This window comes from Ornithodoros turicata, chromosome 6 (genome assembly GCF_037126465.1).
Source record: "Ornithodoros turicata isolate Travis chromosome 6, ASM3712646v1, whole genome shotgun sequence".
In the NCBI taxonomy this organism is placed as follows: domain Eukaryota; kingdom Metazoa; phylum Arthropoda; class Arachnida; order Ixodida; family Argasidae; genus Ornithodoros; species Ornithodoros turicata.
The window spans coordinates 11,012,315-11,027,133 of record NC_088206.1 but is presented as its reverse complement, the minus strand read 5'-3'; the positions used below and the strand labels follow the sequence as shown (position 1 = coordinate 11,027,133).

General features: G+C 44.4%; 2 protein-coding genes across 2 annotated transcripts in view; both read right to left on the bottom strand.

The window, feature by feature from the left end:
- Positions 1–1,019: 1,019 nt before the first annotated feature.
- Positions 1,020–7,630, bottom strand: LOC135399050 (ras-related protein Rab-10-like). Its single transcript, XM_064630715.1, has 7 exons — positions 6,972–7,630; positions 6,403–6,463; positions 6,205–6,343; positions 6,063–6,152; positions 5,660–5,761; positions 3,997–4,081; positions 1,020–1,568 (listed from the first exon to the last, which is right to left on the bottom strand). The coding sequence occupies exons 1-6, from the start codon at positions 7,096–7,098 to the stop codon at positions 3,998–4,000; spliced, it is 603 nt and encodes a 200-aa protein (XP_064486785.1). The 5' UTR covers positions 7,099–7,630; the 3' UTR covers positions 1,020–1,568; position 3,997.
- A 402-nt stretch (positions 7,631–8,032) lies between these two features.
- LOC135399049 (basic proline-rich protein-like) overlaps positions 8,033–14,819 on the bottom strand; it is a 35,475-nt gene continuing 28,688 nt past the window's right edge. Inside the window, exons 8-11 of the mRNA XM_064630709.1 lie at positions 12,973–13,367; positions 11,313–11,405; positions 11,156–11,255; positions 8,033–8,416 (exon numbers count right to left, since the gene is read on the bottom strand). Coding sequence (XP_064486779.1) covers positions 8,358–8,416; positions 11,156–11,255; positions 11,313–11,405; positions 12,973–13,367 — 647 coding nt within the window. The 3' untranslated portion in view covers positions 8,033–8,357. The remainder of the gene's footprint in view (positions 8,417–11,155; positions 11,256–11,312; positions 11,406–12,972; positions 13,368–14,819) is intronic.

Sequence of the window (14,819 nt, the reverse complement as noted above, 5' to 3'; positions counted from 1 at the left end):
TGGGCAAAACAGGGTGCTGACAGAGCCGGACGGGCTGTCCTCCCGCAGCTCTGTAGCAACTGTTCTATTACCGGAAACAGTAACGGAAACCTAACGGAAACGAAATTAAAGGCTGGTATCAGAAACGGATAATGGAAACGAAAATATAGCAGTAACAAGAATGGAAACGGTAATGAAAATATGCCCGTTATCCTTCCCTGCGTGAAACCACTTTCAGGTGGCCTAGTTGCGCAACATAACAGCGGCACTACACCTAAAAGCCAACCGAGACATCACGATACATAACCAGTCTCACCAGAGAGATTGATACCCCTTTCACACCGGCAGTCCTCAATGATGATAGACACCAATGGTAATCAGATATGTGCGTACTGTGTTCACCTGCCAAGAGAGAGCACTGGTTCCAATGCCCTTTGAAGAGTTGACCACCCACTTATCGGACAATGGTCGAGATTTTTGTCACAAGTGGGGTCAAGCGCAGGTACCATCTCCTCCTTATTATGTACGGTGTCATATGAGCCTACATGAGAGCTCATGTTCAATAAAGAGGCAAGCCTCACTGTTGGTTTTCATGGTGCCTGCACCTCTTTTGGTCGTCGTCTGCCTTTTTGCCTGCTGTTGTCGGAATAAGATCAGACGTCAATCAGCAGAAAAAAATATGCATAAGGCCTACTTTTGTGCATTCGAGCCCACTGCGAGAACCCCATGTGACTCAATACAATTTTGACACAATGGTGTTTGGTTCAAAAAAACAGAAGGTCTTTTGAGAGCATTGGGGCTGGGAAACAAATGTCTGACATGTGCAAGACGGGTTGGTCTAAGAGAAACAGGAGCGTTGAAATACCTGGAAGCAGGCACCTAAAGTTCTGCAGTGTGCTTCAAGTTGTCCACTGTACTGATTATGTGCCTAATTCAAACGTTGAGTACCACAAAGTTCACTCTGACATGAACTGTCTAGCTCTCTCTGTATTCGAAGGACCAAATCATCCACGCTAGCACAGGAACACAAACGAGGCATATCCTAGAAGAATTGCGTGTAATTTATTCCAACAAACAAAAATGGCTTATAATACAGTAATAATTAAAAAAATGCAATGACAGAAGGGGGACCTTTTTTTTTTAACAATACAACACGAGAACTCTGGTAAACTCTCACGGGTGGAGCAACACGTGTCTCTTGCACTGCACGGGCAGAAAAATAAAAGACGTTTAGCACAGAGGAGGTGTAAGGCCCCCAAGATAGCATCGAGAGGACAGTTGCGAGGCAGGAAGAAGGCAGCACAGAAAACGAAAGGCCTCGGCGCAACAAAAACTCAAATGAAACGTGCACATTAGTCAAGTCTTTCGCCGTCCCTTGACAGTTAAACCTGTCACACCACTTGGATCCAGGCACGAGGCTTGCCCCCAACCCTCCTCCCCCAACGCTTGTTCCTCTTGCCGTCACTCGACATGAATTGGTGTGGTCTACATGTACATACTACTTTCGCGTCTGAGTCTGCAGTTGGTTCACCAATCCGTGTCTTTCTCCCTCCCACGCTATGGCCACTCTTTCAAAAATGCTGTAAATCCTGCATAAAATGAAAATCTTTGTAAGCGCACACAGAAATTGCGAGGTTTCTCGACATAGTTGGTCCACTTGGTCCACTTCCATATACTTAGAGCCTGAAGTTTTTGGGATATATTTTGTTCTAAATTCCGGGTGGTAAAAATCGGGTAAATAAACGTCTGCACTAAATTCATGCGAATTCGGGCGAAAAAAAACTTCCAGTATGCTAAATTCAGGGAGAAATCGGGCTGAGTTACTCAAACTGACTGTACAGGTTTGGTACAAACGGTGATGTAACTGCATTTTTCTACCAAACAAACAAGTTAGTGCATCTTTACAGACATCCCAGTGAGGGCAATTTGCCGGGTCAAAATCGGGTTTCACCCTAAAGAGGAAACCTTCAATTCGGGGAACAATCAGGTAAAACCCTAAAACTTCAGGCTCTACATATACTGTAAAACCCTTTAATTTAGCGGGCCCAATTGGCCACAGGTCACCATGCACACTAAATTTTATGAACTTTGTAATACTAATAATAGTGGCTTGATTAGCTTACTTAGTGATAAGCAGAGGTAGCGCTACTGCATGTGACAAAAGTGGACGTGCACACGCCTGTGCTGTAAAGCTGCCAGTAATCTCTATGACCAACACTGAACGCAAAGTTTGTGATTCCAGCATAGTTCTCAGTGTGTCCAGTCTTGGTAGGAATTCTCGTGTGCCCTTAAAGTCTCGCGAAGGATAGGAGATCCCGAACATGAAGGTTTTTACAAAATGCTACAATCCGCACTTGCACATATGGCTCAAGCATTACTCGACACACAACCAAGCACAGGTGTTGTGTGTCGTAACCAACCTGCCATGTTGTGCCAGGCCTAAACATGCATGGGCAGCTTAACCAAGCAGCACCAGCCAACAATTTCCAAACCAACCTAAAAATGTGTCCCACCTTACATTATTTCGACTTTGTGGTAGAAATGAGGGACAAAGCCAACCTCTGAATTCACCCGCACACATTGCACACCAGAATACTATTATCATTTTTTCCGGTGACCAAGAACACACACACACAGTTGCCCGTAGCAACCAAAGCAAAACTGTGTGAAAAACTACAATTACATATCACACTAACACTAGATTAAAAGTACTAACACTGCTTCACTTCAAACTTTGCCATATTAAAGGGACACTAAACCGATACCAGAGCAATGATGTGTCAGTTGGAATATGTTCATTTAGCTCTTTTCTCAAATTATGAAAGTAGACAACAACATAGTAGTGCAGTAATTACAAAACGCATTGCTCACTATTTCTTGAACTTATTACTCGTAAATCTTTTCTTATTGCCTTTACTAACAGAAATGGGGTTACTTTATAAGCCGCACTTATTCTTTGAAGCGCAACAATGCGACCGCAAATACGTTCGGCAGGTTCTCCCCAGCGGCTGACCCAGTGGAAGTCTGGGATTGGTTGACGACGCAAAACGTCGTTCGGGGATGAATCTGCCCTGCTTGCTGTAGTTAAATGACGTTTGCCCACGCATTAGACGAAGGGGAGAGTTGTGCTGATTTCCCTCTTTGATCTGCTTTTTAAATAGTGAAAGCGCTTGGGTTGAGGCCTGTCCAGACATATAGAGATCTGCTATATAGCGCTAGAAAATAGTGCAAACATTTTCCTCCTCGCAGTGCTCCAAACCGCTAAACATTAGCGCTTGCCGGAGTTGAGCTCGTGTCAACTTTTTTGGCGATAATATTAGCAGTACATTCGTGTTGGCCAATGGAGGAGACCCTTCAGTGATGATGTCGTGCAAGTCGTTGAGTTGTCTTGCTTCTATATTTTCACAGTACGGTGGCTGCATTGGAACTGGCAAGTTTGTCATCCAAAATGTCTGGTAATAGACCTCTTCCTGAGAAACGTCATCATGACGTTTGTAGACAGACCGAAACCGAAACAAATCAGAAGGGGAGTTGTTCACCGCCTCCTACTGAAAGAAAAGTGGGACCATCGTAATCCCCTCAAGACCATGGCTTTTGGGCGCGACCTTGTTCGCCTCTAGCTTAGAGCGTAATTCAACTCTACCAAATTGGTGGCGCTGTGTGTGACGTCGTTTGTTTACAAACAGGGAGAGGTCTATTGTTCGTTCAGTCGTTCGAACTTGTTCGCCCACATGCTGTCGAACTTGGGAGGCACTGTGACGGGAGAGACCGGAAACGACCATCGAACTTCCACTAGATTATAGCACCTTTGCGAGTGTGAACCGTCCGATAACAGTGAGTGCCATTTTGGAGCGCTATATCAGCGTACCACTATACGTCGGAACAGGCCTTTACACAAAGTCCTCCACATATTTAGTCAGAGAAAAAACCCCTGCTTTCACTCCGTGCAGTTTTTCAGACATGATACAACCATCAGTTTAGGGCCCCTTTCAGCCCTCTAGCTAGATCCACACTTACCCTAGCAACACTTTGACATACTCTTCTCCGGTGCAATTACTCTAAGCCTGTCTTGGTTCTCCGCATTGTCCTTCCCTGCCATTTGCTGAAAAAAACAAAAAAACAACAAAAACGTTAAGACTGAAGATACAACAACTCTCTTCATGTCGCCGCATTTAGAGGAGGACGGAACGAGTGATAACTGTCGCACTTTGGCTCGCATCCAGCTTTGATGGCAACAGCCAAGTCTTGCACACTTTTTTTATATGATATCAATGTGTCATGAGTCACACAGAGCACGCAGGCGCTGATGAGTGCTCGGAACTAGATGTCTTCGATTCGCGAAAAAGTGCAAGAGGCGGTGTAAAGGAACGCAAAGGAAGTGCACGACACGTTGCTGCTCTCGCGCAAAGCACACAGAGTCCAATCGAATAGAAAAGTGTAAGCCTCGGATAGTGTCTCGCAGATGTCTGCACTGCATCCCAATTTTCTGGATGATTATTGTCTATAAACAGGCCCATCTTAACAAAGCTGATTGCCAGTATGCTCCGTATCAATGACAAAACATAGCCAAAAACGGCAGCAACCCTGTCCATGTCGTCTGCTTAACGGTGCACAGACGTCAGGGACGGTGCAGCATTTTCGTGAACTTGTGCTGCACTTTTTCCAATCGAATGGTCGAGTGTGGTGCAAAGCCTCCAAAGTGAATAGCTTCACAGCAAAAGTTGAGTTACCTAAACCCCATATAGTGCTGTGAAATGAACATAAATTAAAGAGCTCTGCTGCTATGGCAACAGCCAAACATATGTATAAGCACAGGATTTGCAATGAAGAAAAATAATTGAAGAAGTGTTCAGATGCTAAATTATACACATTGCAGGACTTAGTAGAAGCTAAAATTTGTATAAAAATTGTTCTTTGATTCATTTCTTCGTCCACACCATCATGAAAATTAAGGAAGCAATGTCCTCCTAACATTTCCAATGTCCCATGCTGCCCGTTAAGCTTCATGTGTACGTGGGTATTTCAGACAGAACATGCATTTTGTTGATACTCTTCTAGTAAACATGTCTGCTGGAATTTTAAAGCATCACCCACACCTGGACAGCACAAGAAAATGGCAACAATTATTAGGAAAGAGCTGTTTATAACTTTCAATAATTTACTTAAACAAATTCGGCTTCTGAAAATTTTGTGCATAATTTGTAGGTACTGCATACATTAGAAGGAGGTAGAGGGATGAGTCAAGATCCCACTTGGCAAGTCGGTAAGCCATGCCAGAGTAGCATAGTGGTTAGCACACTGGACAGCGAATCAAGAAGTGTGTGCTCAATTTGCACACGCTATCGCCTTGTCCTCGACCGCTTGGCGTTGTTTCGACAACTACCGTGTTTCAATTTATCTTGACAAGACTTCTGCTATACATCCGGCAACCATTAATGTATTACAAGTCACAAAGTTCTCCAAATTTTCCATCAAGTGGGAGTCTCTCCCATAATGGTCCAAACTTTTCCAAATACATCCGACAAATATAGGCATATCTGTTTATGTTTAGGCAGAGTTCACACGACGTTGCATCTGTGCAGCTCCTCCACCGTTACCAAGGCGACTACGGAGTAAATAACTGTGCTTGTTCATTTCACCGTAAATGACGTCAAGTTAAGAACAACTAGTTGACACCCACCTTGTTTAGGATGGCTTCGGCAAGCTCTGTGAACGCCCGTTCAATGTTGACGTTTGTTTTCGCGCTTGTTTCCATGAACCTAATCGCGTGATCTACCGCTACCTGAAACGAATGATGTCCCATTGAATGTGAGAAAGCCAAATGTCCCATTCTTGTGACCAAGATTCTGCTACCTCACAAAGAAGCGAACATATCGCATGCACATGCACTATATTAGCCACCGTTTTAGTTGCCCAGTGTCACATCAGCAGTTTTACCTTTATCTTTAAACACTATATGCATCAGTCAATCCACTATATTCACTTTCCTGTGGAACCTCAGGAAAGTCACATCATACATGCGACATAAGGCCACCTCATCGTGAATGTCACAAAATGTTGTCACCAAAAATTGAGGTACTAACGGCTTCTCCGCGTTCCCGAGGGACGAGCCTCTTGTCTTCCATGTCGCACTTGTTGCCTAGTATCATCTTCTCAACATCCTCATTTGCATGCTGGAAGAAGGAAGCCTTTAATAAACAACCTCCAGAAGAAGGTGGACCTCACCTCGTCGATATACCGTAGCCACTTGGCAATGTTGTCAAAACTCTTCATGTTTGTGATGTCGTACACCAACATGATGCCCATTGCACCACGATAATACGATGTGGTGATGGTGTGAAATCTCTCTTGCCCTGCAGTGTCCCTGAAAAACGACCGAATACGTGTAAATGCGGAAAAATTGGAAACTGTATCCCGCATTACCATATCTGCAGCTTGATTTTCTTCCCTTTGAGCTCGATTGTTTTTATCTTGAAATCGATTCCTATTGTGGGCAAAAACGAAGAAATATGTAGCACGAAACCTTATTTTCGTTAAAACCGCCGAACTATAGCTTAAAAATTTACGATGCCACTAAGCTTTTTTTATGTGTACCCAAACAAAAAACAAACATACGCACATTGGGTCATTGGCACACCACTTTAAGAGAAAAAAGCTCCAAAAGATTCCCCCGAGCTCGAATTCCTGCTCTGAATGCATAACGCACGCAGTACCTGATAACATTTATCTCCACACAGTTATCAAATACCGCTCAGAACTGCACACCCTTCTGGCAGGAAATAAGTACCTTGCACATTCGCGAGCAAATTCTAGAGACTGCGCTAAACCGGCCAGGTTTCTTGGCTTGCACGGCGCGAACCACACCCTTTGACATGTGCCGAGCCCTTGAATGCGTTTAAAGCCCAATCATACGGTGTCAACACAGCGTAATAGCGATCACCGGACTAGGGTGGCTCCCTAAGAACATCTCCAAATACAACACCGGTACTTACCGATTGTGGATATAAACGTTGTATGAAAGGCGTCGTCGGAAAACCTAAACAATATACACGTCTTTCCAACACCAGAGTCTCCGATTAGCAGCAGTTTAAAGAGCAAATCGTAGGTTTTCTTGGCCATTCTCAGACAGTCAAGATGGCTGACTCTCGCCCTTGGATATCACTTGGGAGCGGAAATAGGCGACTTGAAGGCGTTTCTGGAGAAGGTGGGCCTACCGCTCCTTGCGTAGGACCTTCACCAACTCTTTCTAAGGACCGCTACCGCTTACTAACAGCCACTTGCTTTATAAAACATGGGTATCGCCTGACACTCGGAAAGCTTCCGTGAAGCCTAACGAAATCTTATGCGCACTGCGTTCGCTGCTAACGTTCTCTGACGTCATCAAGCCGCGTGGACCGGATATCCGGTGAATCAGGTGGCCGTCACTTTGTTGGTGTTTGCGCCGCTTCTCTTTGTAAACTTTGGGGAATACTGCAGACTGTTTCGAAACCTCATCACATCCTATTGCTCCGTCTCATCTGTCGCTACCTCTGCAACGAGACTGTCAGTTCCCGGTGGTAATTTCATGCTCGCGGGCTCCCCGCCCAACTACAAATACGAACACTGCGCACTTTTGCAAATGATCTGTGGAGAAAAAGCACCAGCACCTGCGATCATGCACGAAAACTCGTGACATTGCGCTGCGACGAATAGTTGAATGCGCCGTTAGTTTGTAAACATTCGATACACGTGACTCAGCTTGACGTCATGTGGGACTCGACCTTGAAAGGGCATCCTCTGGCGTCTGCGCAGTAGCAAAACAAGCTGTCTATTTTTCACTCTCTCTTTTTATGTCACCTTCCAAGACAATACTTCGGGATGGTCTGCCGTGTGTAGTGGACTGGAAATGTGCGATTCGGCAGAAGAGGCACAGTCTTGAACATGCAGGCCCACCGAAAGATTTCTTTGCATGCAAACAATACTCACATCATGAAACATGAATTCAACTCATTTCCCTTTGCAGTAGTTGCAGTTATTGTGAGGCAGAGTGACACTCTCTCTGTACACATTCGGGTAAAAAATACAAAGGAACCGCATTTATTACGTCTTGGAACATATTATTTACACGTTATTACTCTTCTCTTTCCATATAAACAAAGTATGTCACTGTAATAGTACTTATATCTATATTAATTATCTGGAACCATTCAAAATCAAAACTTGCAACAACAAAATAGGATAAGTTAAAGAAGCAGGCAACGACAAAAGTGTTATAAAAAAATAGGTCGTCAGTGGATCACAAAAGGGGGCAACGTCGTTAATCCGAGTCATTTACAAGGGGAGGGGGAATGCAAGCTTTGCTGACAGTTCCCCCGGGTTATAAATCTGGTGGATGGTGTTCAATCATCCCATTCCTCTTCATCTTCATCCGAGTCATCACTAGAGTCGCTCTCATCCGCTGCATGACAAGAATGGGCAAATCAAATATGTGTACGATCTCAAAGGATGTGTGTGTGTGTGTGAGGGATTGTGATCAAACAATAAGCTAAACATTTCACATGTCCACTCATTAGTAGAGCCTGAAGTTTTCGGGAAATATTTTTTTTCTAAATTCAGGAGGTAAAAATGGGGTAAATAAACATGTGCTCTAAATTCATGCGAATTCGGGCACAGTTACTCAAACTAACTGAACTGGTTTGGTACAAACGGTGATGTAATTGCATTTGCTGCCAAACAAGTTAGTGTGCATTCGTACAGACGTCTCAGTGAGGGCAATTTGCTGGGTAAAAATCGGGTTTCACCCTAAAGAAGTAACCTTCAATTTGGGGTGCAAATACGGGGAAGAATTGGGTTAGACCCTAAAACTTCAGGCTCTACTCATTAGTTTAGAGTTCTGTAGAAGCAAAATAGGATAAGACATTTCCATGCACCCCTCTGAATACACATGTCTCCAGGGTTGTTAAGTAACTGAGTAAAAGTCACTGAGTATGTGTATTCAGATACTTTTTGTGTATTTTTCAATTCAATTCAATTCAATTTTAATTTCACAGTGCCCATGAACAACTGCAGTCTTCAGTGAAATATCAGATACATTGTCATGGAGGCACTTTTATCCGTAACACGACCTGACCCGAGTGCTTTGGAATCAGTCCCAGTACTGAAGTTCTGTATTTCTCAAACAGAAGACTGGGTTGCCAAGCAGTGCCGCAGTGGAGCGGTTATTTAGCTTGGGGGGTCTTGTAAGCATAAATCTAAATAGAACCCACACGACGGAGGAGAAGTTTGAAATGGCTGTTCTCCTTCATGCAAACAGAAGGTATGCAAGTGAAGAGAAATGTTAACAAGGAAAGCCAGCAGCTGAGGTAAGGTGCTGGTTTTTAATGTGTGCTATCTGGTGAGGGTCCCCTACATTTTCTTGGAATAAAGATATTTAATGGTTCATGTCTCGAGTGTGTGCATAAAAAAGAAGGAATTATGTGTTGTCACATCATGTGCCCCAAGGTAATCAGCTTTATTAATCGTAATGCAACTAATAACAGCTCGCTAAATCAACCCAATCAATTTAATGTAAAGAGTAACTAAAAGTACTGGGCACGTTTTTGGAAGTATCCGTAACTGTATCAGCGTATTTTCTCCCATAGGGTACCTGTAGCCATAGCTCAGATACTTTTACACCCATTTATCTGTAACTGTAACTCAGATACTTTTTAAAAGTAACTTTAACAACCCTGCAAGTCTCTAGCAATGTACACACACAAAAAAAACTATGTAGCCATCACGCTACACCTTAGTGTGGTAAATGTGCTCTGTAAGTATCCATTTGCAGTTTCACTTCATTTCTGCAATAAAGGGACACTGAAGTGCCAAAGTTTCTCCTCAGATACGAAAGATGGCATTACCTTGACGAAAACACAAAATGAATGGAATCCATCTGTTGTGCCGTTTGTGATTTATGAGTGGAAGAAACAACAATTTTCGCTTTCCCTCTCCCTCTCCTCCTCAAAATGGTCGACAATGCAGAGCGGGGTCTAATGGCCTCCTCAAATTCTTTGTCCAATCATCGCAGCAGATCGTTTGAGGAGACCAATCAGAGGCTGCACTGTCATGCTTTTTGAGAAGGAGAGAAGGGGGTAAGTGCAAATTGCGGTTTCTTTCAATTAAATTTACAAAAACATTTCAGAACAGCGGCCACGAGCAATTACGGCGTGACCTTGAAGGCGAGCCGAGGCGTTTTTGAGGGTGTGCATATGAGACTTATCGTCCACGGTACCAGTCAACTATAGTTTTGTTCAACTTAAAAAGGAAAAGCAATCTAGTCCGTCAGCTCTCAAAATATTACTGCGCCGTGGATATGATGGCTGGACACGGCGAGGTCACGCTGCCTCCTTGCACCAGATAATGTAATCCATCGTACTCACTCTGCATGACACTACGCTGCAGCAGAAAGTGCGCTCCCTACTATGATGGCTCATGGTGGCGCTGCAGTCTAGACCACTCAAAGGAGCTTTTGCCGCAGACGTACAACTACAGTAGTACAACACTGCCGACCATTTCTCTCGGCGCACACCGCCAAAAATGCGACGTTCAGACAAGAAATGACGGAGCGTTACAAATATTTTCCATAAGCAGATTTTAAATTACTAATTATGTATGCATTTTATTTAAATACTCCGTTGAGTGTATCTGATAGCGAAGTTTATAATTAGTAGTACGAGTCTCCACAACGTTGTGTTAGAAACGCGGTGGATACTGACGACCGTCGCACGAGTGTATTTACCTAAAAATCACTCGTGTTAGGCGTGACGAGATCCTAATCCTAATCAGTTTACGGAACTGCTTCAACAATTCATAAAATACTTTCGTCTACATTCTGCATTGGCTGTTAAGACTGGCCACATGACACTACGTTGCGGCAGAAAGTATGCTCCCCAACTGACAGCGCACAGTGGCGCTTCAGTATCTCTCCTGGCACGCTGTTGAGTCTCCTTATCTCCAACGCCACACGTTGTTGACAGACTAGATTTCTTTTCCTTCTTAATTCAAGTCGAACACGACTATAGGATAATCGTTCTTGTGCAATACGCCACAGCCAAAACCAGGAGACTTATTGAGGAAGCCTTCGTTGCTCCTTTAACGGCTCATCATATTTTCTGATCTGTTTGTGTCAGAAAAAGCAGTTAGAACATGTGGAACTCACGTAGGCAGGCACGTGCTCTCTCTTGGAGCGCTCTGGCTAGAGCTCCAGCCAGCCCTTCCAGCTTGTTTTCCCCTGGTGATACTCGGGGGTTATCCTGGACCTGCACAAAGAATTGGACCTTAGCTCCAAAAGCAACATGGATGTGGTCTGCACTTACTGATTTGAGCTGAACACCTCCCCTGATCTGATCAAGTAGAGCATCCCGTGAGTCGGGATTGCTTTGAATGGACTCCGTTTCCGGATCGACGTGCTGTAAAGAGAACCCACATCACATGCAGCACCAATACACAGCAGTTTTGAACAGCCTTTGCGGCTGTAGCATTTGGCCGACCCTCTGAGACTTTTCCGCCTACGGTACAGTCCAATCTTTGAGGTCCGTAGACCCAAGTTCTTTTTTTTTTCATTCCGCGTTAGCGCCGCGAAGGCAACTGTGGCCATGAGCAGCGTACAGACGTGGACAGATGGAGAGAGGACAGCAGGAAGGAGTGGGGGACAGGGGGTTAGTATTAGGGTTGCCACCAGGCCGGTATTATACCGGCAGGGCCGGTTATTTGCTTGTTCTGTCGGTTGCCGGTAGGAAGGTGATACCGGCAGCCTTTTGCCGGTATTCGTGACTCAACACCTTTCATAGGGTTTTTTACGGGGTTTTCCTTTCAACATTCCATTACAGCTTGAATAAATCTGGAGCACAGACCCAACTCCGTAGTCACTAGTCGTTTTCTTAGTTATTCATTATTAATATCATTATTGTCTTGAGCGAGTATACTCGTTCTTTCTTTCTCTCTCTCTGTATACTCTCCGCCCCTCACCCACTTTCCCTTTCCCACGAACATTTCCTCCTTTCCCTCTATTCCACCTCCTCTCCCTCAGCCGGTATTTTGCACTCCAAAAGGTGGCAACCCTAGTTAGTATACGTCCTGGGCTGACGTCAAGGGGAACTGTGCCGACATTCCTCTGAAAAGTCTGCTGGAAAACCCAGGGAAAACCTCAGACAGCACCGCCGGTGCGGGGATTCCAACCTGCGTCACCTCCCAGTCTCGGCGTGTAAAAGCGGCCACCGTAACCACTATGCCACGGGAGCTGGTGCGTAAACTCAAGTAAATTGATGAAAGGTGGCACGTCGTGCCCCACAAAAGTATATATGAAAGTGCACCACCGTACAGCAGTAGCTTTTGTGAGCACCATACTTCGAATGTTAGTCTACGGTATCAAAGCTGCCTCTTAAACACAACCGTACATATTTAGATCCTCGTCTTTACGGGTTTTATGTTCTTTTTTTTTTTTAATCAGGAAACGGGGTGGACAAGTCACGTTTTAGTTCAGAAGCTGTAAGAGAAGGGAAAGTCCGGCGATGACATGGGAAAAAGCAGATTTTCGGGCACAAAATAATAGGAACAAAAAGGAAAAAGGAAGCTTCTCGTATTCACGGTATGCGGCAGCAGCAGTGCAGAACGTGAAATATTTAGTGTTCTCCAGTGCCAGCATGGATGGCTAAATATGCACTTTGGCATGTTTTGTTTTCAGTTTGTTTTCCCCAGGTTTCAGCCCCAAGTGGCAATGGTAAAGTCGGGTGTAAAAACAGGTTTTACTGGGTTTAGCCCCGATACACGAGGCTCCAATTATATTGCACACCTGGGAACTATGAAATGAGTTGATATTTTATATATATATATATATAATGCAGGAAAAGAAAAAAGCCATTAAATAAACAAGTAGATGACACTAGACGTGTTTGTTATTCAAAATTACATATTAAGATGGCTTATATATATATATATATATATATATATAAACTATATAAACTAAACATCACTCACGTTGAGCGCCTTTCCCCTGCGTATCTGGTTCAAGAGAGCAGACCTCGGGTCATCCCCAGCACCCGGCAGTCCAGGGGGTGGTGGTGGTGCTGGGGCACCTCCATTCATTCGTGAGGCGCCAAAGTCCATCGGAGCAGGAGGAGGAGGAGGTGGTGGTGGTGGTGGTGGAGGGGGAGGAGCCCCTTTGCCCACCCCCAGTCCCCCTGGTGGTAGGGGAGGCGGTGGCGGTGGACTGCCCATTACTGAACCATTACCGAATGGCACACTGGGCGGCTGTTGTCTCGATGGCACTCCTCGACTTGGAGGTGTCGGTCGTGCAGGTCTGCTGCTTGGAGGGGCCGGGTAACCTCGGGACGATGGGGTCACTTCTCTGCTCGGGACTTGTGGTGGCACCGCTGTTTGTAAGGTAACGTTAAGGGGATCAATGCTGTTCTTCCAAACTAAGTAGCAGCTAATATGAATTTCCTGTGTGAAAGTTCAGGGATTTACCCAGGATTCTCATTATGCGGGTGTAGGTGTTCCTAAGGGTGTGACACCTGTATCTGGGAAAATCCCCGACAGTGACAACGACACTCGAGAAAATCTGTACAGCTTTACTGACCAGCTAGTTTCTGCTATACCAAAAGGAGCGTGGAGGGACAAGAAAAATAAAAAGAAATCAGAAGGAGTAGAAATTAGGAAATCAAGCCCTCGGATATACAGGGTGTTTATTTTTATCCATTAAATATTTTTTTTATAAAAAAATGCTACGGAAGCCACACAGATGCCGTTCTTGCACGTGGGTTACGCGGCCAGGCGCATGTCTTGTCAAAAGCATACATAAGCTTTGGGAAACTAATTACTTAAAATGCATTATTTAACCCTTTGATTAGATACTTTCATACAAAAGTGAGACTAGAATTAGGAGACAATCATCGCTAGGGAGCCATTCGATTTTTTTTTAAAGTCCTGGAACCACCACATGCGTTGAAATATCCGTTGCCGAGGTTCGCTATGCAAATGAGCAGAAACCAAAAGCTCGCTTCTCAGGAGCTCATGACCTTCGACACCGCCGGCTTATTTGGGCCGGAAAGAGGTTGATCTGTCCAACAGATCAGCATCTACTCCAATCATTTGAATCGCTCCAAGGCACGTGGCCTTCTGACGTGGAATGCTTGTCGCTCTTTTTTGCGCTTGGGAAGTGCATTGTTCTGGTTTCAGCGAGATTTGGCAATTTATATTTCAAGGTACATGCTCATCTCACGGTATTTAACAAGGACAATGGATTTAAGTAATGACTAGCTCCAATTCTGCTATCGCACTTTTGCAAAACAAAAAAAGACACCTAATTAATATGTTCATTAATGAATTTTAACTAATTAGCCGACTTGTGCTTCGATACGCTTTCTGACAGGACATCCATCTGGCCATATAACCCAACTGCAAAAAAGGCATCTGTGTAGCTTCCATAGCTTTCTTTTTTATAAAATAATGTATCTGTAACGCATGAAAATAAACACCCTGTATGCTCGACCAGGATACCGTGAATCGTAAAAGTGCAGTGTGTAATCCAAGTGTGCAAGAGGGCTATGTCATGTCCGTCACTCAATCAGTGAGAAGCGAGCCTTCTTTCTTTCTTTTGGCAGTTGCTCTTCGACATTGCATAGTCGAGATACATTTTTACGTAATTTCTTCGGACAAGTACAATTCAAATTTTGGTTTCTGGAGTGCAGAGAAATGTCCACATGATGCAGGATAAAAGGAGAAACCGACTAGTTGCTTGTGAGATGAAGTGAATTTGTGAATGTACAAGCGAGAAGGACAGGGACACTTACTGCTACAGTAGAACTTCGTTAACGCGGGCCTGC

Excerpts from the sequence above, each read along its gene's own strand:
- LOC135399050 (XM_064630715.1), bottom strand. The coding sequence starts at position 7,098 with ATGGCCAAGAAAACCTACGATTTGCTCTTTAAACTGCTGCTAATCGGA. Across the intron at positions 6,344-6,402 it reads AAAATCAAGCTGCAGATATG|GGACACTGCAGGGCAAGAGA; the intron begins GTAATGCGGGAT and ends GTCGTTTTTCAG. Across the intron at positions 4,082-5,659 it reads CCGAAGCCATCCTAAACAAG|CAAATGGCAGGGAAGGACAA; the intron begins GTGGGTGTCAAC and ends TGTTTTTTTCAG.